The sequence below is a fragment of the Leopardus geoffroyi genome, chromosome B1 (genome assembly GCF_018350155.1).
Source record: "Leopardus geoffroyi isolate Oge1 chromosome B1, O.geoffroyi_Oge1_pat1.0, whole genome shotgun sequence".
In the NCBI taxonomy this organism is placed as follows: Eukaryota; Metazoa; Chordata; class Mammalia; order Carnivora; family Felidae; genus Leopardus; species Leopardus geoffroyi.
The window spans coordinates 130,967,557-130,993,894 of record NC_059327.1 but is presented as its reverse complement, the minus strand read 5'-3'; the positions used below and the strand labels follow the sequence as shown (position 1 = coordinate 130,993,894).

The window sequence follows — 26,338 nt, the reverse complement described above, 5'->3', positions numbered from 1 at the left end:
ATTGGTCTTAAAGAATTTTAAATTTATCTCTTTCATTTGAAGTGTACTGTTTTATTTAAATGGGAAATATAAATTACACACTAGGATGATTTTACAAACTATCAATATACATTCACTAATAAGGGATATTTTGTCTTGTCTTATCAATGTGTTCTTAATGTTCTTTAATGTTCTTAATTTTAAAATTAAAAATTTAACATTAAGACAAGCTATGTTGTATTTTTGTTTCCTGAGAAACTAATATGCTTCTCTCACTTAATATTAAGAATTACATAATTCACTATACTTCCATATTCTCTTTCCTACCAGCCCACTAAGACCTAAATTTTGTTCTTAATTTTAATTTGTTTGATACCTTGGTTTTTTCTCTGGCATTCTTACTGCTTCATGATCCTTATTACATAGCTGTTAGTCTTTGCTTGGATTATGGTTTCAAAATAAACTATCTAAAATGTATTTTGAAAACAGGTGAGTTTAAAACAGTGGGCTTCCTAAAATTTATTTAGGAAAGATTTACAAGAGACAATCTGGCTGAAGGGATGGATATTCTAGGAGACTTCTGAAGCTGTATTCAGTAAGTATATTATGTTTATTTAGATTGTGTGTGTGTTTGTGTGTGTATGTGTGTGTGGCTATGAGTTGGAATATACTCAGTACATTCACAGTTTCAACCACTCATTTGTTTATTCAACAAATATTTATTGAATGCTCACCAAACACTGTTCTAGATGCTGAGGATATAGCAGTCTTGTGCTGTCCTGGAGGTTCCATTTAACAAATGAAAGAAAATTATTATTGGGCTGTCAAAAATAAGACACTGTCATCCCTTACAATACTGTACAGAAATTGAGGAAGGCATCCAACCAAAGAGGAAAAAAAATCAGAAAAGATTACACTAAAAGCAAACTTATAAAAATACAGATCTTCCCCTCTAATTTCATAAATTCAAACTAATAGAAATCATTAACTCATTAGTGTGCCTCAACGTATGTTTTAGCTGTGAGATAAAGCAACAAATAAGGAAGTTAAAAACCACTGAAAAAAAATGAATTTAAGACAATATGACAATTCTTTTCCTTAAATTTCTGTGAATTTAGAAGTTATCAATTCTTTTTGGGAGTGTATTATTAGATGGTGGAAAGAATCAGAATAAGATATAAATATCTGTTCTGTCAATTAACAGTGTGTTACCCCTTGAAATTATTTAACTTCTTTCAACTTAATTTTTTATCAGCAAAATGAGGGTAGAATACTTACCTGGGAGACTTAAATAATATGCCAAATTTAACTGTTTGCTTTATCAAAATCTCACTTAAATCTATTTTTCTCCTTCCCCTAGCCCTATTACTGTATGGTTATAATTCCCTTTGTCTATATATACATTCAACAGTTTTCCAATACTTTCAAGCAACATAAAATTGAAAAATACTTAGAACTTTGTTTTCTGTAATTATTTTTTGACAGTGACAATTTATGGAGGAGGGTGATAATGAAATATTATTTTAAATGTTTTAAACTATTTTTAAAAATAAGAATTTCTCTTGTTAAGAGGAAATAAAGAAGCTGCTAAGAAATCCTACTAATCTAGTGGAAGTTATTCTACACAGATAATACTTTCACAGTCATAAATGTGGCTTTAAATAATAGATAGCACCATCTATAAACAATGAAATCCTTAATCTAAGATTCTCTTTTAACTCACTTATATGTTTATTTCAACTTATTAATCTTTTTTTTCTAGTGATTAGAGAATTGATTCATGCATATTATAAGGGAAAAATACAATGAATCCATTATCTCATTACCTAGAGAGAACTCATTTTGAGATATGTAATTCAATCCTATGTTTATGATACAATGAAAAATGACATAAAAACCTCCTGATAGCACATAATATGATGAGTTTCTTAGTTTCTTTCTTATAAAACTACTTAAAGTGAATAAATGGTAATAGGGTAAACCATAATATAAACAATCTAGTGGGCAATGAAGGGTGTAGCACAATGATGAGATATATGTATATAAAACTCTGATGGTATAGTTTAATCCACAGATAGTATTTCAAGTAACTAGAAGACTGGATGGAGTAGCCTTTAGGCAGCAATCACAGGAATATTATTTTTCTTAATTGTTATTTGATAAGTTTTAACAAGTCTTAGAAAGCAAAATTTGAGGTTAGGCCTCTGACAGTTTCTGGAGTACAGATATTTTATGTCTCCAATTAAGGGATGATCCATACATCTAAAACCTTCAAATGAGCTTGGGATTCTCTGGGGGGTTACATCAAAAGATGCCTTGGTGAACTGATAATGAGATACAGAACCTTTAGCCTTTTGATCACAAGGTCATTTGTAAGCTAGGATGGGGGTAACCAAAAGTCGTTATTGGTCAATACCTTACAAGAGCAAAATGAATTGCTTAGCTCAGTTCAGTTTTTATTACCATTTGAGAGCTATTTGTTACCAGTTATAGATCCAGTGAGTGACCCTTTACCACTAAAGTTCACTTGTCCTGAACAGGATCAAGATGTTTTTCACAAACCATAGAAACTAATCTATGTGTGCCATTATTCTGGTTGTTTCTTATACTTTCAGGAAAGTCTGTTCATCTACTTTTACTAAATCTAAGAAAATGGATTTAAAATTTTACACTATAAGAAAAATTTTACTTGGGCTTTTCAGAATTACTAGTCTGCTCTAAGCCCCAGGTTGTTTGTATATTTTACAGATAAAGATGCTGTAATGTCTTTTTTTTTAGTACTGAAAACCATGTTTGTGTTGTGAAAATTATGCAGTTTCATTGCTCTGTTTAGTGACGAATTGCTGTCTGGATTGTCTGTGCTGCAGCTATTTTCTCTTTTACTAATGCAAGGCTTGTGGGATTATTCTGTGGTATATCTAAGAAACAGATGCTTTGTACTTCATATCAAAGTTAATTAGAGTTGATACTGATTACTATGTGTCTCAGTTTAAATAATCTCATATTATATATCTCTAATATGTTAATATACTTGCAGAAGTGAGTGACAAAAATTAAGGGGAAAAAAGTATTAAGGCCAAGTAGGTAGTAGTTCAGAGCAAATTAGACCTTCTTTGAAATCCTGGTGTTCTGTATCCAGGATTTGGGACAGTAGTGTGCATCTACAATACTACATAACCCAACAGGCACAAGGTTTCTGGTTATCCAATTCTGAAAGAAAAATAATTCTATGGCTGAATATTCAGCAAGAACATAATGCCTGGCACAAAAATTGGCAGAAAGATTAATCACACATATATCTGGCCTTCAGATAATAGAATAAACCATAAGCAAATAGACAGCCAAGAATATTCTTGCTTTATAATCTCAGCACCTAAGAGAGCACCTTGCTGTGAAGCTGACTGAAGGTTTGGGTAATTACTGAAAGAATGAATGAATGGATGAACTGTTATATTATTTATATGTCCAATGGGTCTGCTGTGGAACTTTTTACAGATGAGAGAGCTTAACTGAAGCCTGAGAATCAGAGATTTACTGTAGTAATGAAATCATAAATCCCATGAAGCATTTCTACTAGGAAAACAGCCATACTAAATTAGACCAATTTAGTTCTCTATTACCTGAAGCAAATATATTTTTGCACCACAAAGTAAAAAAAAAACATTATATATGATCCCATTTTAATTTATTTTTGTGTGACTTCACTTTTTCTTCATCCATTATTATCCAAAATTCTGATTATTCATTCCATTAACTGGTTCTGGCAGAAGTTTTGAGAGCAAAGTTTAAAGTGAGTTCCTTGTATATCTGTATAATTCAATAATTTATACTTTTCTTTTTTGTTATTACTTATCCTCAAGAGCGACTCCAAGTAATGCTTTGGCTGAAGCATATTTATAAGAATAGGGGTATTTATATATTTTTTTTCATAATTCAGCCTCTGATGTATAAAAGGGCAGAGACCCTGTTAGTGAGTCTGTGTTTGTGTATGTGCATGGATATAAGCACTTGAACAAAATGTGATTCTCTGGATGGGGCACAGTGGAAAAGAAGTGTCACAATTTTTTTTTTTCTCAATGTCCTTGTGTAGTAGAACAAAATGTTAAGTTCCTTGATTCAGCCTATCCAAACAAAATTCCATGCTGCCCATCATCATTGTAAAATTCCTCTTCAGTATCAGCAACAGACAAAACATGAGTGGACCTAGGAAAGGAAATTTACTTCATGTTTTTCTCATGGGTTTTCCTGATAATAATTGCCTGTGTTTTCCCATTTACCCTTAGCTTCGTCAGACACCCTTCACCACCTCCATAGACACATCCTACAGAGATCACGGATCACACAAAATATACAGAAACAGGAAATCAAACTTCCTGAGTCCACTACAAAACACAGAAACCTATTTCCTCTACATATCTCAAATTGACAAAGCTCTGAAAGTGGATTCAGTGTGGAGCAGCTGTCGAAAAGACTAGAAGGACTGTGTCTCCTAATTTCACCTGAGCTTTCTTCCTTCAGACTACTGAGATGAAGGGAGCAGGGCTATTTGTCCTGCTTTCGAGTTTATGGATTGGGGACTTTGGTCTTACCAACACCACATATACTTGGACTACATCAGAGGATGCAAGCTCCCAGGAGAATATGGCCTCTGCTACAATTCCTCTACATAAAGTGCTGCCAATCCCTCAGATCACGTCTGCTGAGATAGCCACAATTCCTGAGACAAGAACCTCTGAAGATAGTCTTCTAAAATCAACAGTGTCTCCCTCAGAGACAGGCACACCTCCTGAGGGTGTAAGAAACCAAACTCTCACACCCACAGGGAAGACAGAAGGGGTGCTGAAGTTACAGACACTTGCCCTCCCAACCAAACCTAGCCTCAAGTTCAGTCCAAGAGCAGAGTCAGTGGTCCTTTCCAACTCTACACTGAAATTTCTTCAGAGCTTTGCCAGAAAGTCGAACCAACAGGCAATCTCTCCCGACTCGGTTGCAGGCGGTGTGGGAAATCGATCCCCACGGGAAACGTACCTCAGCAGAGGTGACAGCAGTGGAAGCCAGAAAACCAACAATCAAAAATCAAGCTTTGAAACAACTAGAGGAAAGTAAGAAACATTTTCTTTTTTTTTTCTTCTCCCTAACTATAAAGTCCACTGTCTCACTGTCAGAAAATGTTTTCATGGTCAAGATAAAATTCAATCACATTCCAATTAGATAAGGTAAATCAAGCATTACTTTATGTAATGGAGAAAAGATGAACAAAAAAATGCAGCAATTTTGTTTTAATTGAAGTGGTCAAAGTCACTTATAAAGGGGCTTTTACTGGAGTTATTCACTAACAGTGTAACTCCAGTGACTGTTAGTTGTTATTGTTAATTCAACTCAAGGGTATGTTGGTGGTGCTCAGAACTACACCCATCACATGAAAGAAAAAAGAACAATACAGTTGGGATGTGAACAGAACAGAACTTCATCCCATGGATTTTCCAGTGAAAATAATCTTAAATTATTCCTAGAGAAAATTATCCACTGTACTTCGAGATTCTACAGCTCAGGGTCCTAGAAAGCCTGAGGCTTTCTTTTGCTAATCCTTTCCATCAAGTTCAAACCTTCTTACTCCTTATGTTATGTAATTGATAATGGTAGTAAAGAAAAACAGTTCCATCCCTTATGGACACAATGCTGATGCAAAGAAGCCTTGATAATGTCTTCCATATTTTCATTTGATCAGAAAATAATAATAGCAAACACTTTATGACATTTGTTCCTACTGTACTGTTCTGAGTGAATACACACACACACACACACACACACATATATATATATATATATATCCTATCATTGAATCACTACCATAACTCCATGAAGAAGATTCTGTTATTTTTTTCTTTCCAGAGAAGTTAAATAATTTAACCAAGGTCACCTAAAAGTAAATCTTAGGGCAAAGATTCAAACCCTGGTTGGGTGGCTGCAGCGACATGGCCATCTACCCCTACATGATACTTCTTCAGCCAGTGCAGTCTGTTCTCCTAAGTGGGTAAATGAGAGTGACCAGTTTATATCCATGCCTATGAGCATTTAGAGGCTATCCTTTGCTTCCAGAATACAGCCCAGATCCTTACTCAGTTGGTCATACAATGCCATCCTTGATCTGGCTTCTGCCTACCTCCCCAGCCTCATCTTCTGTGACTTCCTGGCCAGTAAAATTTGTAGCTCTTGGGTCCACAATATGCTGTTTCCTAAACCTGTCTTTGTTCCCTGGTCGTCCCTTTGGATAACATCTTCTTCTTTTCTCACCATCTATTTCCTTTACCCCCAATAGTAATAGCCCTCTCAGGGCTTCTCAGGAAGCCCTTTCAGGCTGGTAGGTGGCCCTTCTAACTTTGAGAGAGCTCTCCTTGAATTCTTCTATCACTGCATTTATAATAGTATATTATAATTAGAATGAACTTTGCAATCTCCTTTCTTACAGAGATGTATTTTGAGTGCTGGAAAAGTCTCTGACTTATAATAGGTACACAATAAATATTTAACAAACTGAATGTAAAATTTATAGATTAATATGTGAATATAAAGAAGAATCTTTCCCAAAGACATATTCTTATTTCTCTATGATGAAATCTGGATGATTCATTTTAGGTTTTTGTTGTTATTGTGTTTGTGTTTTTTTGTTTGTTTGTTTGTTTGTTTTTTCCTTACTGCTCTTGCAATTTTATAGTGATTCTAAGTAAAAGGAACACCACCTCTTTCTACAGGATTTTTCTGGCATATTTTTGTCTCATTTTGTACTTCCTCTTGTCCTAGTGCTGTAGAAACTCCTGGGTACACCAAAGCTGTGATTTCCTATCTGGCAGAGTGGTTGTTGGTCAGTGACCAAGCACTTTGAAATAGGCAGGATAAAAAGAAGAAATTAGAATTAACATATTTGTGCATTGAGCAAATATTTGCTGAGAACATAAACTGTACTCAGCAGTGTGCTTGTGCTGAGGGTAAAATAGTGAACGAAACCTCCCACCTGTTCTGCCCCCACGGAGTCTCCAGTTCAGTGTGAAGGACACGGGGAGGTAAAACAGTGAATCACAAATGCTGATGGAGAATCCAAATAGTGATAAACATTCTAAATGAAGCTTTTGAGAATATGTAACAGAGTGAATGGACTACTCTGAAGGCCAGTAAGCCATCCCTGAAAGGAGGATTTTAGGTGAAATTGAAATGAGGTATTGATAGACATCGATTGCCTACTTACCATCTCCCACAATCCCAACTCCTGCACACATGTGCATGAATCTTCACCATCTCAGTAAATGCTTTGTTCCATAACTAGAAACCCTTGATACCTCCTTGACATCTTTCTTTCCCTCCTAGCTTTTATCTAACCTATCACGAAGTCTTCCTAGTACTCCCTCCAGTATATCCTAAATCCCTCTCTACCTTTACTACACCATCCTTTGCTAGCAACCATTATCTACCCCCAGACTGCTACCTTGTCCACATATTACCTCTCTCACCTCCTGTAATCCGTGTCCCACACAAGTGAGGGATCCTATAACTTTTTAAAAAATAAATTTGACTAAATAAAACGTTAAAAAAAAGGGGGGGGCCTGGGTGGCTCAGTCGGTTAAGCGTCCGACTTCAGCTCAGGTCACGATCTCGCAGTCGTGAGTTCGAGCCCTGCGTCGGGCTCTGGGCTGATCGCTCAGAGCCTGGAGCCTGCTTCCGATTCTGTGTCTCCCTCTCTCTCTGCCCCTTCCCCGTTCATGCTCTGTCTCTCTCTGTCTCAAAAATAAATAAAATGTTAAAATAAATAAATAAATAAATTTAACATATGTCATTGTGTATATTTAAGGTGTTTAAACTTTTAAATTGGGTTAATGTCTTTCATTTGATGTAAGACTTCATCTTTTGTGACACATTATTTTACATAGTAATAAGAAAGAAAAGTATGACATTATTTCTTAGAATGTTTAGGTTTATTTATCATATATATGTCATATATATGTCATATATATATGTCATATATATGTCATATATATATGTCATATATATATGTCATATATATATGTCATATATATGTCATATATATATGTCATATATATGTCATATATATATGTCATATATATGACATATATATATGTCATATATATGTCATATATATATGTCATATATATGTCATATATATGACATATATATGTCATATATATGTCATATATATGTCATATATATGTCATATATATGTCATATGTATATATGACATATATATGTCATATATATGTCATATATATGTCATATATATGTCATATGTATATATGACATATATATGTCATATATATATATATTTTTTTTTTTGCATACTGAAAATAAAAATGTAAATGAAACTGGTTAAGGTATTTCCAAGGCAGTGGCAAAAACCACTGTCTTACAATAGTGACTGAATGATACCATTGCTTTTATTTTATTTTATTATATTATTATTTTTTATTTTAGAGAGGGGGCAGAAGGAAAGAGAGAGAGAGAGAGAGAGAGAGAATCTTAAGTAGGCCCCATATGCTCAGTGTAGAGCCTGATGAGTGGCTTAATTCCATGACCCTGGGATCATGACCTGAGCTGAAACCAAGAACTGGATGCTCAACTGACTGAGCCACCCAGGTGCCCCATGACTTTAAAATATGTTCTTGATTTCAGAGACACTGTCTTAAAATCTGTGATATTTAGCATTTTGCTCACATGCTGAAGATTACTCAGTAGCTTTCCATTCCATTTAGAATAAACTCCTAAATCCTCACCATGGCCCACAATGTCTTGCTTGATACTCCCCCTATCTCTATGATCTCATCTTTCAGCACACTCCAAGTTCATTCAACATCATTTCTTCCAGTCACATTGGCCTTCTGTGTGGGTACTGAACTTGTCAAGTCAATTAGCATCTCAAGGAAACTTCCTGTTTGCTTGTGCTAGAATGCTCTCCTTTCGGTATAGAAAGATTTCTTTTCCTCCTGCAACTTCATCTTTAATGTCCCTCCTCAATGAGAACTCTGATTATCTAGTATAAATTTACCATCCTTATTTTTTCACCCTTATTTTTTTTTCATGGCATTTACCTGAAATGACTTGGTTAATTTCTGTAGGCAGTTATGTATTCTCTATCTTTTCATAAAAGAACATACATCCCATGAAAATAGAAATTTTGCCTTTCTTATTTACTATTGTATTTACTGCCCACAACAGTGCCAGGCACCTAGAAAGAGAGCTCAACAAAACTCTGTGCAATAGCTAATTATTGAATGGATTTTGAGTTAACGGCAGAGATTAAGACTAGAGATATAAATCTGGAAAAATCTGGAAATATGGACACTTAACTGAGGAGAGTTTTTTTGTTTTTGTTTGTTTGCTTTTGGGTGTTTTTGTTTGTTTTATTGAAAGGGAGGAGAGAATAAAGCAGAAACCAGGGCTAGTCAGAGAGTTTTCTACATTTTTTGTTTGTTATTTTATCTTATTTTGTATACATAATGGTCATAAATATGGTAAAATGTTAATGAAAGGTGGCATACAGGAAAAAATAGTTGAATACTGAACAAGAGGAACATTTTATTTGCTGAGTTTAATGACGTGTCTTTTAGAACTTTATTCTTTTTATATAAGCTATGTAATTTGCTCGATGTACAAATAGGTAGCTTACTTTAAATGAATTATGATTTCTAATATAATGTCTAAAATGGTAAGTTCTACAAATCTTTCTCTAGACCACTTGTAAATAAAAATTTTAAACACCACACTTTAAAAAGTGACGTTTAAAATTACAAAAACTAACCATTAAATTAATTCTATCATAATATGCATCTTTCTGCTTATTTCTTTGAATTACAAATAGGTTCTGGATATGAAAAGTCTAATCAATTAAATTTGTATGTTGTCTCAGTTCATTGAGACTGCTATACCAAAATAACACAGACTGGGTGGTTTATAAACAACAGAAATTTACTTCTCATAGTTCTGAAAACTGTGCGTCTGAGATCAGGTTGCCAGCACGAGCAAGTGAGAGTCCTTTTCTGGGTTTCCAGATTTCGATTTTGGGCCTCTTTAATAAGGGCAATAATCCCATCAAGAGGACACTGTCATCGCCCAACGGCCCCAGTCCCAATATTATCATATTGGGCATTTGGATTTCAACATATAAATTTGAGGGAGACACAAACAATCTATGTTGTGTGAATTTTGCAAACTTATTATCCAACCTAACAGCATCCAAAGGAAATTATTCTCACAAGCTGTAAAATTCTCAAGAGAAACACACCATATGTTAAAGAATATTTTTAAAAGTTTCTTGGGAAATTAATGCATCTCCTAGATTACTGCCAGTGAAAACTGATACTCAATATATTCTTTGTCTTAATTTTTTCTAATTAATCATCTCCTTTTTATCATTTCTTTGATATTTTCCTCACTAAATTACTACTGAATATATAAATACATATCGAATTATACATGCTGGAATTTAACAACTGCTTATATAGTCTAGGTGATTAAATGAGAAATTTTTGTATTTCCACACATTTTAGTTTTTTCAGTATGAAAATATTATTTTAAACATTTATTATTTAAGAGGAAATGCTACAAGAGTCCGTTTACAAAAGCAACTGGATTAAGTATGGAATAAAGCATCATAGCTTCTGTTTGCCTGCCTTTTCTGAGGCCTTCTGGTGTGCACACTGGGAGAGCCTGACACCTACTGGAATAGAAACAGTTGACAATGTCCCTGAATGGCCTGAAGTCACAGTGTGGGGAAAAGAAACAAAAAATAAAATAAAATGAGATAAAATAAAACAAATTTATGAAAAAAGTTATATTTAAGTACTTTTAAGAATTGTTACTTATATATGTATATATGTTGTACATTTCTAATTCAATATATCTCTTAAAAATTTACTATCATTAGCTTTCAAAGTTAAAAAGTAGGTTGGATCAAAAAGCAAACTCCATATACAGTTCCTGGAATGGGGACATATTCAGTTCATTCTCCTACAATTTTACACTGAAAATATTGTATATAAACAATAATTTGTGACTCCGAGGCCCTGTACCATAATCTATCATCAAAAACTCAATTATATTTATCGTAATGTGTCCACTGTGGAAGGCAAATTGATGATGCCTGACAAAAGGCTCTAATTGCAAACATTGGCATATAAAGAAAAGTTTCTTTTTAAAACCTAAATTAACCAGAAAATTAAAGTATCAGAATATCAGAAATTCCCCATAATCTGAGCTTTGTATGATTGCCTTTCAAAATTTGTTTTACATGATATTTTAATAAAACTTATACTTCTATCCAAGTTTAAATATTATGTAGAATTTTGAAAGAGATGGACTATATAAAGGTACTTACACTAAAATAAAATGAATCACAAACATAAATTTTGTTTGTTTGAAAATAAGTTATTTTCTTAAGGAGATTAGTATCTAGATGAACTTACCTTTGGACTAATAGCCAAAACTAAATATAAAAGTTTAATGATTTATTCGTGTGTGTTTTACATATAAAGAATCTTTTTACTAAATCTAAATACTTACCTTCAATTTCTATTATTTCTTCTTTCATATTGTGTACATTTCCTTTGGAGAACTTTCTCATTGATGACTGGTGTTCTCATGTAAATTCTAGCCTCTCATATTAATAATCTGATAATGGTGTTCTTGTTATAGTTCAATTAAAAAAATAAAGACTTAATAACATTTGGGAAGTATTTATAATTTTTAAGACTGTAGAAACATTTTGAACAGATATCTATCTATCTATATATCTATATATCAGTATATATAGATATATAATCTACTAATAGATATCAGTATATATAGATATATAATCTAAGAGCTAAGCTTCATCATATGAAATGGATATAAATGATGATGATAATGTTCTGTAATGGATTTCTGGAAATTATTTGACTCAATATACATACGTAATTATATATACAGATATATACATATACATATATATATACATATACATATATATATAATTGTGACTAAGATAAATTTATCAGATCATTAAAGAAGTGAAAAAGGAGCCATGTCTCTCTATATAAGGCAAAATTGGAAGATATAAAAATATATAAATAGGTCTACAGATATCTATTCCCTTCATAAAAAAATCCTACTAATTCTCTGACTCATTTAATCAGCAGCAGCAGCAGCAAGGGTTAATTCATTTGGTCTCACAACCATCCTGTAAGATAGGCAATATTATTATACTTATTGTATATATGAAGAAGCCACATTTCATGAACAAGGTAATGGCTAATAGTTGTAGAGTCAAAATGTATAAGGAGGCGGTCTGGCTTCAGCATAAGTCAACAATTACATAACATGCCTCTCTATTCAGGAAAATTTTTTCCTTATGTTTCATTATGTAGGTATCCCAGTCCCTGCTCTTCCCCTTCCACTTCCTTCAGGGAAAACACAGAAACAAAACTCTGGACACAGAAACGCAATCTCTTTCAGGACACCTGGGTGGCTTAGTCAATTAAGCGTCTGACTCTGGAATTTGGACAGCTCATGATCCTGCTGTTTGTGGGGTCGAGCCCAGCATCTGGCTCCATACTGACAGCACGAAGAGCCTGCTTGGGACTCTCCCTCTCCCTCTCTCTCTCTGCCCACCCCCCTCTCTCTAAAAATAGTACATAAACTTAAAAAAAAAAAGGAAATTCAATATTCTCTTCCTTTGCCTGCATTTGTGGAGTAAAAGAGAATGAAAATCTTGTTCAGGAGGCCACCCTTCATCATCAGGAATGACCTTCCAAATCTGACTTACAGAGGTGGGAAAAGCATGTGTTTATGATGGCTGTGAAGCTGAGAGAAATGCTTTCTTTCCCTTCTCTTCCCTTTTCATCCATTCATATTGTAGCATGTGACAGAATCCCCTTCCTTTTTAAGGCTGACTAATATTCCATTGTAGATAGACAGATGATAGATAGACACATATATACCACATTTTGTTTTTCCATTCATCTGTCTGTAGGCCCTTTGATTGTTTCCACCTTTTGGCTATTGTTATTCATGATATTTTAACGATGTTCTTAAATTAGGATAGTGCGCTAGGGAGAACATTTCCCCTGACTAGTGGTGTTATCTGAAATCTGTCCTCTTCTTACAAACTTAGAAACACATATTTATCCCCTGGAACTTAGTAATTAGACTATTGAACTAAATAAGGCTTTATTTGATATTTTCCTCCCTAATTATTGACACCAAAAATTTTAGGCTTGTTAGGATATATTCTGGCCTTTAAAATAAATTCCTTTTTACTAATTTATATGACAGAAAGAGATAAAAAGAGAAGGAGTTGACCACATATGTTATTGAGTGGAGAAATGAGCAGGTTGGATTTACAAAAGTAGCAAATACTTGCCATTAAAAACACATGACTACTTTTGATATATTTAGAATATGTCTATTTCACTTATCACTGAATTTGGTGGGGATTTAATTGTTATGTATTTGAGGGGTTTAGTGTTGTTCAATGATGTACATAAATTCATAATTTTGCTGTTAGTAATGGTCACACTCAGTTCAGGTAGGTTTTTGTTGGGATGTATTTCCATACAATCAACATCCTATAATTAAAACAAACATGTTCTTCATAAGATAAATCAGTGGCAGAATGAATGAATTATTCTCTTGTGAAGATTAATTAATATTTTTATCTATAAATTAAACCCCATGGGCAACTTAGCCCTGAAGCATTTATGAGTTCATTCATACATGTATATATTTTTATCATATGTAATTCTTAGCCATCTTTAGTCATAAGGTAAAAATGATTCTCAAGTCAGGGGGGGCATAGGTGGATGTTAGGTGAGGTGTGGGAAGCTGATATGAGAATTACAAAACAATCCTCTTCCTTTGAGAATGTTTTAATTTTCAGAGGTAGCCATGTCTGTCTTGCTTGGTTTCATTTTCCTCTTGTTCTTCTTTGAATTCCTAAATTCATCTCAATAAGGAGATGACAGAAAACAAAATCATAAAGGTCCCTCCGTTCAGAAAGTCTCCCCACACATAAATCTTCTCCAGCTTCTCAGAAAAAATTACATACCATTGGCAACTTTATGGTGGGGGCTTTATTGATGTCTTGTGAATATCCTCAGGACCTATTATTTTCATGCTATTGTGTCAACTCAAGCCACAGATTATCAGTATACAAGTTTAAACATTCAACCTTTTATGAATAGGATGGAAAGCAATTTATTAATCTGAGTTTTAAAGACTAGTATAAATGGACAATGTTAACTGGTAGATTGTTGTCTTTTATTTATTAAAGAAAACATTCATTGTGGTCATTATTTAAATAAATCCTTTTTTGCTTCAGTCCACTCTTGGTTCAGGATAAGAATGGATGTGATTGAGTCATGGTTTGGTCAGGATATGCTTCAAATGGCAAATCACGAGTTAATGAAAAAAAAGTTTTTTTAATTTTGTCTGTTTACTAGCTCCTTGAAAGACTAGGTTTCTAAAACATTCCAATCGGGGCGCCTGGGTGGCTCAGTCGGTTAAGCGTCCGACTTCAGCCAGGTCACGATCTCGCAGTCCGGGAGTTCGAGCCCCGCGTCAGGCTCTGGGCTGATGGCTCAGAGCCTGGAGCCTGTTTCCGATTCTGTGTCTCCCTCTTTCTCTGCCCCTCCCCCGCTCATGCTCTGTCTCTCTCTGTCCCAAAAATAAATAAACATTGAAAAAAAAAATTAAAACATTCCAATCAAAAGTACAATAAATTGTTTATTTAGAATGTTTCTCTTAATTCTTTACCCACAAGATTTCAAGTTGTGTAAGTCAAACTAGAATCCTTTCTCTACCTTCTAGTCTGTGTGGTCTGCAAGCTAGGCTGGTGTTCATAAATAACCAAAGCTGCCTGCTTTTCCCTAGAAGAAACCTTTACCTATTAACTTGGAAAATCCAAAGAATTGGGGCACCTGGGTGGCTCTGTCTGTTGAGTGTCCGACTTCGGCTCAGGTTATGATCTCATGGTTTGTGAGTTCAAGCCCTGCGTTGGGCTCTGTGCTGACAGCTCAGAGACTGGAGCCTGTTTTGGATTCTGTGTCTCCTTCTCTCTCTGCCCCTTCCCCACTCATGCTCTGTCTCTCTCTGTCTCTCAAAAATGAATAAACTTTAAAAAAAATTAAAAAGAAAAGAAAAGAAAAAGAAAACCCAAAGAATCAATACAAGCTTTTTTCAGTACATGTTGCCGCACAAAAGAAACAGTGTTATTACCCTTAAAGAGAATCCCAAATGCAGTCTTCTATTTGTAGGGTTACGACCCCATGGAAAGCTAAACACTTCAAAGTAACTGCTCTCCATCCACCATAATCAGTCTGGAAAGGTAAAAAGGACTTCTAGATTTAAGCAAAATGTTTGTCTGGGATCATTACTTTTGCCTTTATACTGCCTGTCACTATTTTATCTTGCTTAATTTTCTAGTTTTAAACTTATGTTTTCCAATAATTTTGTTTTAAAGTTTCAATTTACATTTTTAACATCCCTTAATAAGCTTATTTCATCAGTAGCATAAACCTAATTATGAGTCACACCAGGGGCTCTTTTGCTGTGGATAGTTCTTTCAGTTTATACTAGATCAAAGATTTCTGGGCCATGAGCAATCTGCTGGTCTGCTTTTTGCCTGCTCAACTCTTTTAGTCATGAGATTGTTTTACTATTTAGAAATTTAAAAGATCTCTACAGGCAACACTGTGATTTATCCTCATAAGCGATATCTATATCTATCATCTATCTATTATCTATGTATGTATCTACTACCTACCTATTATCTATCTATCTATCTATCTACCATTTTTTTTCCAAAGCCCGGAGTATGTATAGATGATGGTACTTTTTTCCTGCCTCATACACACAATCCTCAACCATCGTGCAGCCAGTGTTTATTTGACAGACTATTTAACTGCTTCTGTTGAATTTAGTCATTTTCTGTATTTAGGATAGTCAGTGGACTTGTATAAGAAATCTAACCACATATATTTTAGACCACTTGAGTTTCTGTTCATTTATGTTTTAATATTTTTCCCTCTGTACTTCAGTTTGGATGGTTTCTTGTGATCTGCCTCCAAGTACATTGATGTTAATGTCTAGGGTCCCAATGTCTGTTTAACCCAATCTAGTTCATTTTTATTCATATCTTGTGTATTTTTGTTCTATTTAGTGGGCTTTTTGAGATTTGCAATGAATTTATTCACTATGGTCATTTCGTCTTTTACAATCTCGAATAGATTTAAATAGCTATTTTAGTCATTGGTTGCTAATTCAACATCTATGTCATCTCTGTTTTATTGTCTTTGTTCATTGGATTTTTACTCACGTATTGGTCCTAGATGCCTAGTTTTTGTTGTTCATTTTTTTTATGCTGGGCTGATATGTTATGAACAGATTTGTTGTCTTCCATTAAAGAGCATTGACCTCTGTTCTGACATGGAGTTATTTATATCAAGGATTTTTTTTAAGGCTTTGTGAGAGTGTGTCTAGATTATCCTTACTTTCCTGGATGCAGTCTTTGTTAGGTTCAGACAAATGTTCAGATGTTTAATGAGAACTATTCTCTTTGGCTGGTCAGAATTCTCCACAACTGGGTAAAATCTGGAATCTCTGTTCAGCTCATAAAGCTTTCTAATAGTTGTTCACTGGTGGCCTTGAAAAAACTATGCTTTGCAAGCACTGCATGGTATTCAACCCAAGATTTAAGAGAAACCCTATGTTGACTTTTAAAATGGCATCTCTGGGAGAGGAGGGGAAGATGGGGGCATAGCAGGACGCTGGGCTCACCTCCTCTTGCTGATTGTTTAGATTCCATCCACATCTGCCTAAATAACCCAGAAACCTGCCAGAAGACTAGCAGAGGACTCTCTGGAGCCAAGCACAGACAAGAGGCCCACGGAAGAGGGTAGGAAGGGCAGAGAGGCGCCGAAACTCCAAAGGGAACCAGTTCCCCTCACCGAACTTGCTTATACTGTGCAAACGCCCAATGCTGTACTTCTGTGGATCCATCCCTCCAAACGGCCTGCCTCCATCCTGATGCTGCAGGGCCCCTCCTGCAGGGGACACCGACAGCAAAGCGAGCTGAGTCTGCCCCTCTTGCCCCTGTGCACCTTGCAGATCCACCCCGGCTAATACGCCAGATCCCATCAAAGCAGCACCACAAGCCTGCAGTGTACAAGCAGGCCACACAGGGGCCACACCACTTCATAGTGAGTCCTGCCCCTGAGAGAGGGGAAGATAAAGTACACACCAGTCTGACTGTGGCCCCAGCGGTGGGCTGGAGGCAGACATCAGGTCTGGTTGTGGACCCACTCACCAACACAAGTTACTCTGCACAGCACAGAGGAAGTGTCCTGCAGTTTGGAGCCACCTCAGAGACTACCCAAAATGGTGAAATGGAAGAATTCTCCTCAAAAGAAACTCCAGGAAGTAGCAACAGCTAACAAATTGATCAAAAACGATTTACAATATAACGGAACAAGAATTTACAATAATAGTCATAAAATTAATTGCTGGGCTTGAAAAAGCATAGAGGACAGCAGAGAATCTATTGCTACAGAGATCAAGGGACTAAGAAATAGTCACGAGGAGCTAAAAAATGCTATAAATGAGGTGCAAAATAAAATGGAGGTGGCCATAGACAGATTGAAGAGGCAGAGGAGAGAATAGGTGAATTAGAAGATACAATTATAGAAAAAGAGGAAGCTAAGAAAAGACAGATAAAAAAATCCAGGAGTACTAAGAGAACTAAATCCACAGAACTAAGTGATGCAAACAGAATGATATCTGTATCATAGGAATTTCAGAAGAAGAGACATAGAAAGGGGCTGAAGGTGTACTTGAACAAATCATAGCTGAGAACTTTCCTGATCTGGGGAAGGAAACAGGTATTGAAATCCAAGAGTCACAGAGAACTCCCTTCAGACGTAACTTAAATCAATCTTCTGTACGACATATCATAGTGAAACTGGCAAAATACAAGGATAAAGAGAAAATTCTGAAAACAGCAAGGAATAAACACACTCTAACTTATAAAGGGAGACCCACAGGACTAGTGGCAGACCTATCTACTGAAACTTGGCAGGCCAGAAAGGAATGGCAGATTTCTTCAATGTGATGAACAGAAAAAATATGCAGCTGAGAATCCTTTATCCAGCAAGTCTGTCATTCAGAATAGAAGGAGAGATAAAGGTCTTCCCAAACAAACAAACACTGAAGGAATTCATCACCACTACACCAGCCCCACAAGAGATCCTAAGGAGGATTCTGTGAGTGAAATGTTGCAAGGACCACAAAGTACCAGAGACACCACTACAAGCATGAAACCAGAGACATCACAATGACTCTAAACCCATATCTTTCTATAATAACACTGAATGTCAATGGACTAAATGCTCCAACCAAAAGACATAGGGTATCAGAATGGATGAAAAAACAAGACCTGTCTATTTGGTGTCTACAAGAGACTCAATTTAGACCTGAGGACACCTTCAGATTAAAAGTGAGGGGATGGAGAACTATCTATCATGCTACTGGAAGTCAAAAGAAAGCTGGAGTAGCCATATTTATATCAGACAAACTAGACTTTAAATTAAAGGCTGTAACAAGAGATGAAGAAGGGCATTATATAATAATTATAGGGTCTAGACATCAGGAAGAGCTAACAATTATAAATGTCTATGTGTCAAATACGTGAGCCCCCAAATATATAAAACAATCACAAACATAAGTAACCTTATTGATAAGAATGTGATAATTGCAGGGGACTTTAATACCCCACTTACAACAATGGATAGATCATCTAGACACAGAATAAATAAATAAACAAGGGCCCTGAATGATACATTGGATCAGATGGACTTGACAGATATATTTAGAACTCTGCATCCCAAAGCAACAGAATATACTCTCTTCTCGAGTGCACATGGAACATTCTCCAAAATAGATCACATACTGGATCACAAAACAGCCCTTCATAAGTATAAAATAATTGAGATCATACCATGCACATTCAGACCACAATGCTATGAAACTTGAAATCAGCCACAGGAAAAAGTCTGGAAACCATCAAAGGAGGTTAAAGAACACCCTACTAAAGAATGAATGGGTCAACCAGGCAATTAGAGAAGAAATTAAAAAATGTATGGAAACAAATGAAAATGAAAATACAACAATCCAAATGCTTTGGGAGGCAGTGAAGGCAGTCCTGAGAGGAAAATACTTTGCAATCCAGGCCTATCTCAAGAAACAAGAAAAATCCCAACTACAAAATCTAACAGCACACCTAAAGGAAATAGAAGCAGAGCAGCAAAGACACCCCAACCCCAGCAGAAGAAGAGAAATAATAAGGATCAGAGCAGAAATAAACAATATAGAATCTAAAAACACTGAAGAGCAGGTCAACGAAACCAAGAGTTGGTTTTTTGAAAAAATAAACAAAATTGATAAACCTCTAGCCAGGCTTCTCAAAAAGAAAAGGGAGAGGACCGGAATAGATAAAATCATGAATGAAAATAGAATTGTTATAAACAATTCCTCAGAAATACAGGCAAATATCAGGGAATACTATGAAAGATTATATGCCAACAAACTGGACAACGTGGAAGGAATGGACAAATTCCTAAACATCCACATGCTTCCAAAACCCAAACAGGAAGAAATAGGAAATTTGAACAGACCCATAACCAGCAAAGACATTGAATCAGTTATCAAAAAACTCCCAACAAATAAGAGTCCAGGACCAGATGGCTTCCCAGGGTAATTCTACCAGACATTTAAAGCAGAGTTAATACCTATCCTTCTCAAGCTGTTCTAAAAAATAGAAAGGGAAGGAAAACTTTCAGACTCATTCTATGAAGCCAGTATTACTTTGATTCCTAAACCAGAGACCCAGTAAAAAAAGAGAACTGCAGGCCAATATCCCTGATGAATATGGATGCAAACATTCTCAATAAGATACTAGCAAATCGAATTCAACAGCATATAAAAAGAATTATTCACCCTGATCAAGTGGGATTCATTCCTGGGATGCAGGGCTGGTTCAACATTCGCAAATTAATCAATGTGATACATCACATTAATAAAAGAAAAGATAAGAACCATATGATCCTGTCAATCGATGCAACAAAAGCATCTGACAAAATTCAGCATTCTTTCTTAATAAAAACCCTCGAGAAAGTCGGGATAGAAGGAACATACTTAACCGTCATAAAAGCCATTTCTGAAGAGCCCACAGCTAATATCATCCTCAATGAGGAAAAACTGAGAGCTTTCCTCCTTAGATCAGGAATACAACAGGGATGCCCATTCTCACTGCTGTTGTTTAACATAGTGTTGGAAGTGGTAGCATCAGCAACCAGACAACAAAATGAAATCAAAGGCATCAAAATTGACAAAGATGAAGCCAACCTTTCACTTTTTGCAGATGACATGATACTATACATGGAAAACCCAATAGACTCCACCAAAAGTCTGCTAGAGCTGATACATGAGTTCAGCCACGTCACAGGATACAAAATTAATGTCCAGAAATCAGTCGCATTCTTATACACTAACAATGAAGCAACAGAAAGACAAGTAAAGAAACTGATCCCATTCACAATTGCACAAAGAGGCATAAAATACCTAGGAATAAACCTAACCAAAGATGTAAAAGATCTGTATGCTGAAAACTATAGAAAGCTTATGAAGGAAATTGAAGAAGATACAAAGAAATGGAAAAACATTCCATGCTCATGGATTGGAAGAATAAATATTGTTAAAATGTCAATACTACCCAAAGCAATCTACACATTCAATGCCATCCCAACCAAAATTGCACCAGCTTTCCTCTCCAAGCTAGAGCAAGCAATCCTCAAATTTGTATGGAACCACAAAAGACCCCGAATAGCCAAAGTAATATTGAAGAAGAAGACCAAAGTGGAAGGCATCACAATCCCAGACTTTAGCCTCTACTACAAATCATTAAGACAGCATGGTATTGGCACAAAAACAGATACATAGAACAATGGAATAGAATAGAGACTCCAGAACTGGACCCAAAAAAGTATGGCCAACCAATCTTTGACAAAGCAGGAAAGAATATCCAATGGAAAAAAGACAGTCTCTTTAACAAATGGTGCTGGGAGAACTGGACAGCAACATGCAGAAGAATGAAACTAGACCTCTTTCTTACACCATTCACAAAAATAAACTCAATATAGATAAAGGACCTGAATGTGAGACAGGAAATCATCAAAACCCTAGAGGAGAAAGCAGGAAAAGACCTCTCTGACCTCAGCTGCAGCAATTTCTTACTTGACACATCTCCAACGGCAAGGGAATTAAAAGCAAAAATGAACTATTGGGACCTCATGAAGATAAAAAGTTTCTGCACTGCAAAGGAAACAATCAACAAAACTAAATGGCAACCAACAGAATGGGAAAAGATATTTGCAAATGACATATCAGACAAAGGGCTATTATCCAAAATCTATAAAGAACTCACCAATTCCACACCCGGAAAACAAATAATCCAGTGAAGAAATGGGCAGAAAACATGAATAGACACTTCTCTACAGAAGACATCCAGATGGCCAATAGGCACATGAAAAGATGCTCAATATCACTCCTCATCAGGGAAATACAAATCAAAACCACACTGAGATATCACCTCACGCCAGTCAGAGTGGTTAAAATGAACAAATCGTGAGACTATAGACACTGGAGAGGATAGGAGAAACGGGAACCCTTTTGCACTGTTGGTGGGAATGCAGACTGGTGCAGCCACTCTGGAAAACAGTGTGGAGGTTCGTCAGAAAATCAAAAACAGATCTACCCTATGACCCAGCAATAGCACTGCCAGGAATTTGCTCAAGGGATACAGGAGTGCTGATGCATAGGGGCACTTGTACCCCAATGTTTATAGCAGCACTTTCAACAATAGCTGAATTATGGAAAGAGCCTAAATGTCCATCAACTGCAAATGGATAAAAAAGATGTGTTTTATATATACAATGGAATGCTACTTGGTAATGAGAAAGAATGAAATCTGGTCATTTGTAGCAACGTGGACAGAACTGGAGAGTGCTATGCTAAGTGAAATAAGTCAGGCAGAGAAAGACAGATACCATATGTTTTCACTCATATGTGGATCCTGAGAAACTCAACTGAAGACCATGGGGGAGGGGAAGGGAAGGAAAAAAAAAAAAGTTAGGGAGAGAGCCAAACCATGAGACTCTTAAAAACTGAGAATAAACTGAGGGTTGATGGGGGGTGAGAAGGATGGGAGGGTGCGTGATGGTCATTGAGGAAGGCACCTGCTGGGATGAGCACTGGATGTTGTATGGAAACCAATGTGACAATACATTTCATATTAAAAAAATAAATAAAAATAAAGAGAAAAACAAAACAAAAAAATAAATAAAAATAAAGAGAAAAACAAAACACAAAAAAATGGCATCTCTGTCATTCATCCTCATTTTATTCACTTTATCCACATATTCTAACCATCTCAGCAGCCCCAAACTCAGATCTCTGTTTCATTCACCCAGTGCTTTCTCTGTCTTTGGGGCCCACCCCTTTGTGATGCAGTTTGAAAATTGTTTGCAGGCAGAAAATTAGAGTCGGTATGGAATTCAGATCATGTTGTCCCCATTTCTCAAAAAATAATATCACCGAGTTGTCTGTTGTTCAACTTCTAAAAATTATTGCTTTATATAGCTTGTCCAGTTTTATAGATTTTTTTTTACCAAGGGAAAGTACATCTGATGCTCTGTTATGGCCAGAGCCAGAAATTTCTAAAATTCATATTTTAGTTTATTACATAAACAATAGAATAAGCTTATTAAACTTGTATCAAATTAAGGTTTGATTTAAAAGTGCACTAAATCAGGGGCGCCTGGGTGGCGCAGTCGGTTAGGCGTCCGACTTCAGCCAGGTCACGATCTCGCGGTCCGTGAGTTCGAGCCCCGCATCAGGCTCTGGGCTGATGGCTCAGAGCCTGGAGCCTGTTTCCGATTCTGTGTCTCCCTCTCTCTCTGCCCCTCCCCCGTTCATGCTCTGTCTCTCTCTGTCCCAAAAATGAATAAACGTTGAAAAAAAAATGCACTAAATCTGTAGATTGACTTGAGGAGAATCGATGTATTTAAATTGACTCTTCCCATCCATTAATAGTATTTATTGGATTTTCTTTCAGGCCTTTCAATAAAGCTTAAAAGTTATATATATTAAGTCTTACACTTTAATAAAAATAATGGTATTTTTGCTGTTGTAAATAGTATCTTTTAAAATTTTTTTTTGGTATATTGAACTGTCTGTAACTGATCTTAACTATGTGGCCATACTTTTTATTTGTTATAAAAATTTATATGAATTTTAACTACATAGCTGAACTCTTATAATCATTTGCATCTAGACTCATATTCTCTTTATTCACAATCATATCATCTGCTCCTAGTAACAGGTTTTCTTTCCTCTTTTTGATTATTACAGCATGTATTTTTTTGCTTTTGTCTTACTGCACATTGTTCACCAGAAGTAATGGGCCTAGGTCTGAGTCTCCAATCTAAGTACTAATATTGATATTTGACAGGGGTGCCTGGATGGCTCAGTTGGTTGAGCATCCGACTTCAGCCCAGGTCATGATCTCACAGCTTGTGAGTTCGAGCCCCGCATCAGGCTCTGTACTAACAGCTCAGAGCCTGGAGACTTCTGATTCTGTGTCTCCCTCTCAGTCTCTCTCTGCCTCTCCCCTGCTCATGCTCTGTCTCTCCTGTCTCAAAAATAAATAAACATTTAAAAAATATATTGATATTTGACATAAGGGCAATCTTCTATTTTGACTTAGCTTACAACTGAACATACAGATTCTGGTTTTAAGTCTTATTTATTCTCAATTTACTTTGATCTTGTAGTGTTTCTTTACTTTTCATATGTAAAAGTATACCCCATAATACTTGCAGCCGTAGACAGAGGTCTGTGAAAATAATTTTAAGGAAAAGAATTCTTTTTGACAATGATTTTTTTCTAACAAAAATTCTCTCTTCCTTAGGAATTGGTGTGCTTATGTACATACCAGATTATCACCCACAGTGATACTAGACAACCAAGTCACTTATCTTCCAAATGGGAGAGGGCCTTGTGGCTCAACCGGGAGATCCTGTCCTCAGAGGTATGTGATATTGTTTGAAAATAGCCACTGTTTGTGCTATATTCATGTATGTCCTGGAATATGTAGAGAAAGCTAATCATCCCAGGTACATACGTATAATAAGGCCAGAGTAGGGTCATTACATTAAATGAGATGCATGATCTTGGGTAAGTTAAAATGCAGATACTAATAATACATGCCTCCTTGGGAGTTTTTAGAATATGTGAGACAATGCAGTAATAACCTTAGCCTACTGACAGAGTCTTCAATAAATGTTAATTCTCATGCTTATTTCCATTTTTACTATTACTATTATTTTTATTCTATAACCTGACCAATAATCCTGTCTTTTAATTCTTATGAAATTCATACACAGTTCTAAAATTTTATTAATAATTTCCCTTTCCTACCAGGTCAGAGAGAAGTCTGTAATTTGGCAAGCCACTAATTGAGATTATGCACAATAAAATGGCTAAGGAGGGCCTTTCTTTACATGTGTATTTTAATGATTCATGTTATTTAATTTTCATTTTTTAAAAAATCTATTTAGGACATTAAAAAATTGTCCTCAAATGTGGGGCTGAGTAATTGATAAGTGCTCTGAATTCGTACAGTCACAGTAGCTTATCTGAGAGTGTTTCAGAAGACCCTGAAATAAAAACTAAAATTATTATTCAGGCCATGATGGCTCATGTTATGCAAATTGTCATACAAATAACTCAGGCAATGAATCTGACACATTGGCAATCTGGAACAGTGCACAGTAAGGATTGTAAAATCAAGGTGTTTCTTACTCCCCAGAGGAATAGCTAAGGTTCATGGTCCAGAGAGCTAAGCACATCTTAGGGATTTAGGAGAGCTGAGCTCCAGTTCTGCTTTCAGTTTACTCCCTTTGTGGCAATTTCCTTGCTGACATGAGAAACAAAGAATGCATTGTTAATTCTTCAGTAAGGAAAATATTACCACAGTAACCCCTATTATACTGCCCTTCTGAGTTCAAGGTGAGTTTTTTTTTTTCTCTCTCTCTCTCGAAACAAACCAGAAATGCATATCTTTATTCTCATCTCTTATCTTTCTTTACCTTTGAATGAGTCTCTCCATTCATTCACTACTTCAGTATATATGCAATGTTTGTTACTTTTCTTTTATTATGCCTGAGCCACATATACCAGGGATCCAGTTAGCGAAAGCAGGGACATTTACTCCTGTAATAATGCAACCAACTGTGTGGATTCATCCTAATAAACTCTCAAGAGTCCTTTTCCAAACAGCTGTCCTTTCTATTTGGATTTAGCTATTGGACTGGAGATAGTTCACTGGACAGAGTTTTATTTACTGAATACAATTCACTGGAATAAACACAGACAAATGATTAGCCTAATTTTTTGAGATGGAAAGAATCTTACAGCTCATTTTAAAATTGAGGAACAACCTCACACATAGTGAATTACCCTTCACATCACAGCAAGTTTCCTAAAGCCCAGTTTACAATACATTTTCTTCCACATGATCAGGGTTTACCCATGAAATTGACCATTGTCTCCACAAAGCTGCACGGGACAAACTCTAGATAATAATGGTGGAGGCTAACCCATGCAGCATGGAGTAAAATCCCACCTGGATCACTTTTAGATACAAGACTTTGAGCAAGTTTTTCATCTCTCTCTTCCTCAGGCTCCTCATCAGCACATCAGAATAATAATATTTTCCAAATAGAATAAAATTAAACAAGATAATATATACCCATTTTATAGACCTGCTTGATAAGTATTAGCTAAATATTAAGATCGTGTGGTAAGAATAAATATGACAAAATTGTATTTATGATTGACATTTACATATATAGCGCCTACAGTTCAGGACCATTCACCATTTCTATTGATTGCCGTGTTAAAATGTTATAACTTCTTGATTTCCCTTGCGCAGTTTCTTTTCCAAGATATTTTCTCATGTTCCCTGTCTCTCCCCCACTCTTTCTCTCCTTCTCTTTACCCCATCTCTCTCTCTCTGAGATAAATACCATATGAGAGAAATAATAAAAATTAAGCTTTTAAAACTTGAGAAAAGAGAAAGTGCAGGTTAAAAATCATAGTGGTTACTATAATTTCAGTTAGATCATTGATACACGGTTTAAGTTGTTTGAGGTTGATCTGAGAAAAAAACAAGTCCTTTTAACTATAATGATATGAGGAATAATAAGAA

General features: G+C 35.7%; 1 protein-coding gene across 2 annotated transcripts in view; it reads left to right on the top strand.

The window, feature by feature from the left end:
- The first annotated feature begins 469 nt into the window (after window positions 1-469).
- The window catches only part of MMRN1 (multimerin 1), a 69,507-nt gene continuing 43,638 nt past the window's right edge, over window positions 470-26,338 (top strand). Inside the window, exons 1-3 of one of the 2 annotated variants that reach the window (XM_045472912.1) lie at window positions 470-574; window positions 4,263-5,081; window positions 24,038-24,157. In XM_045472912.1, coding sequence (XP_045328868.1) covers window positions 4,507-5,081; window positions 24,038-24,157 — 695 coding nt within the window. In that variant the 5' untranslated portion in view covers window positions 470-574; window positions 4,263-4,506. Of the gene's footprint in view, window positions 575-4,262; window positions 5,082-24,037; window positions 24,158-25,023; window positions 25,138-26,338 lie in introns of those variants that run through there. The other variant, XM_045472923.1, reaches the window with a different exon arrangement.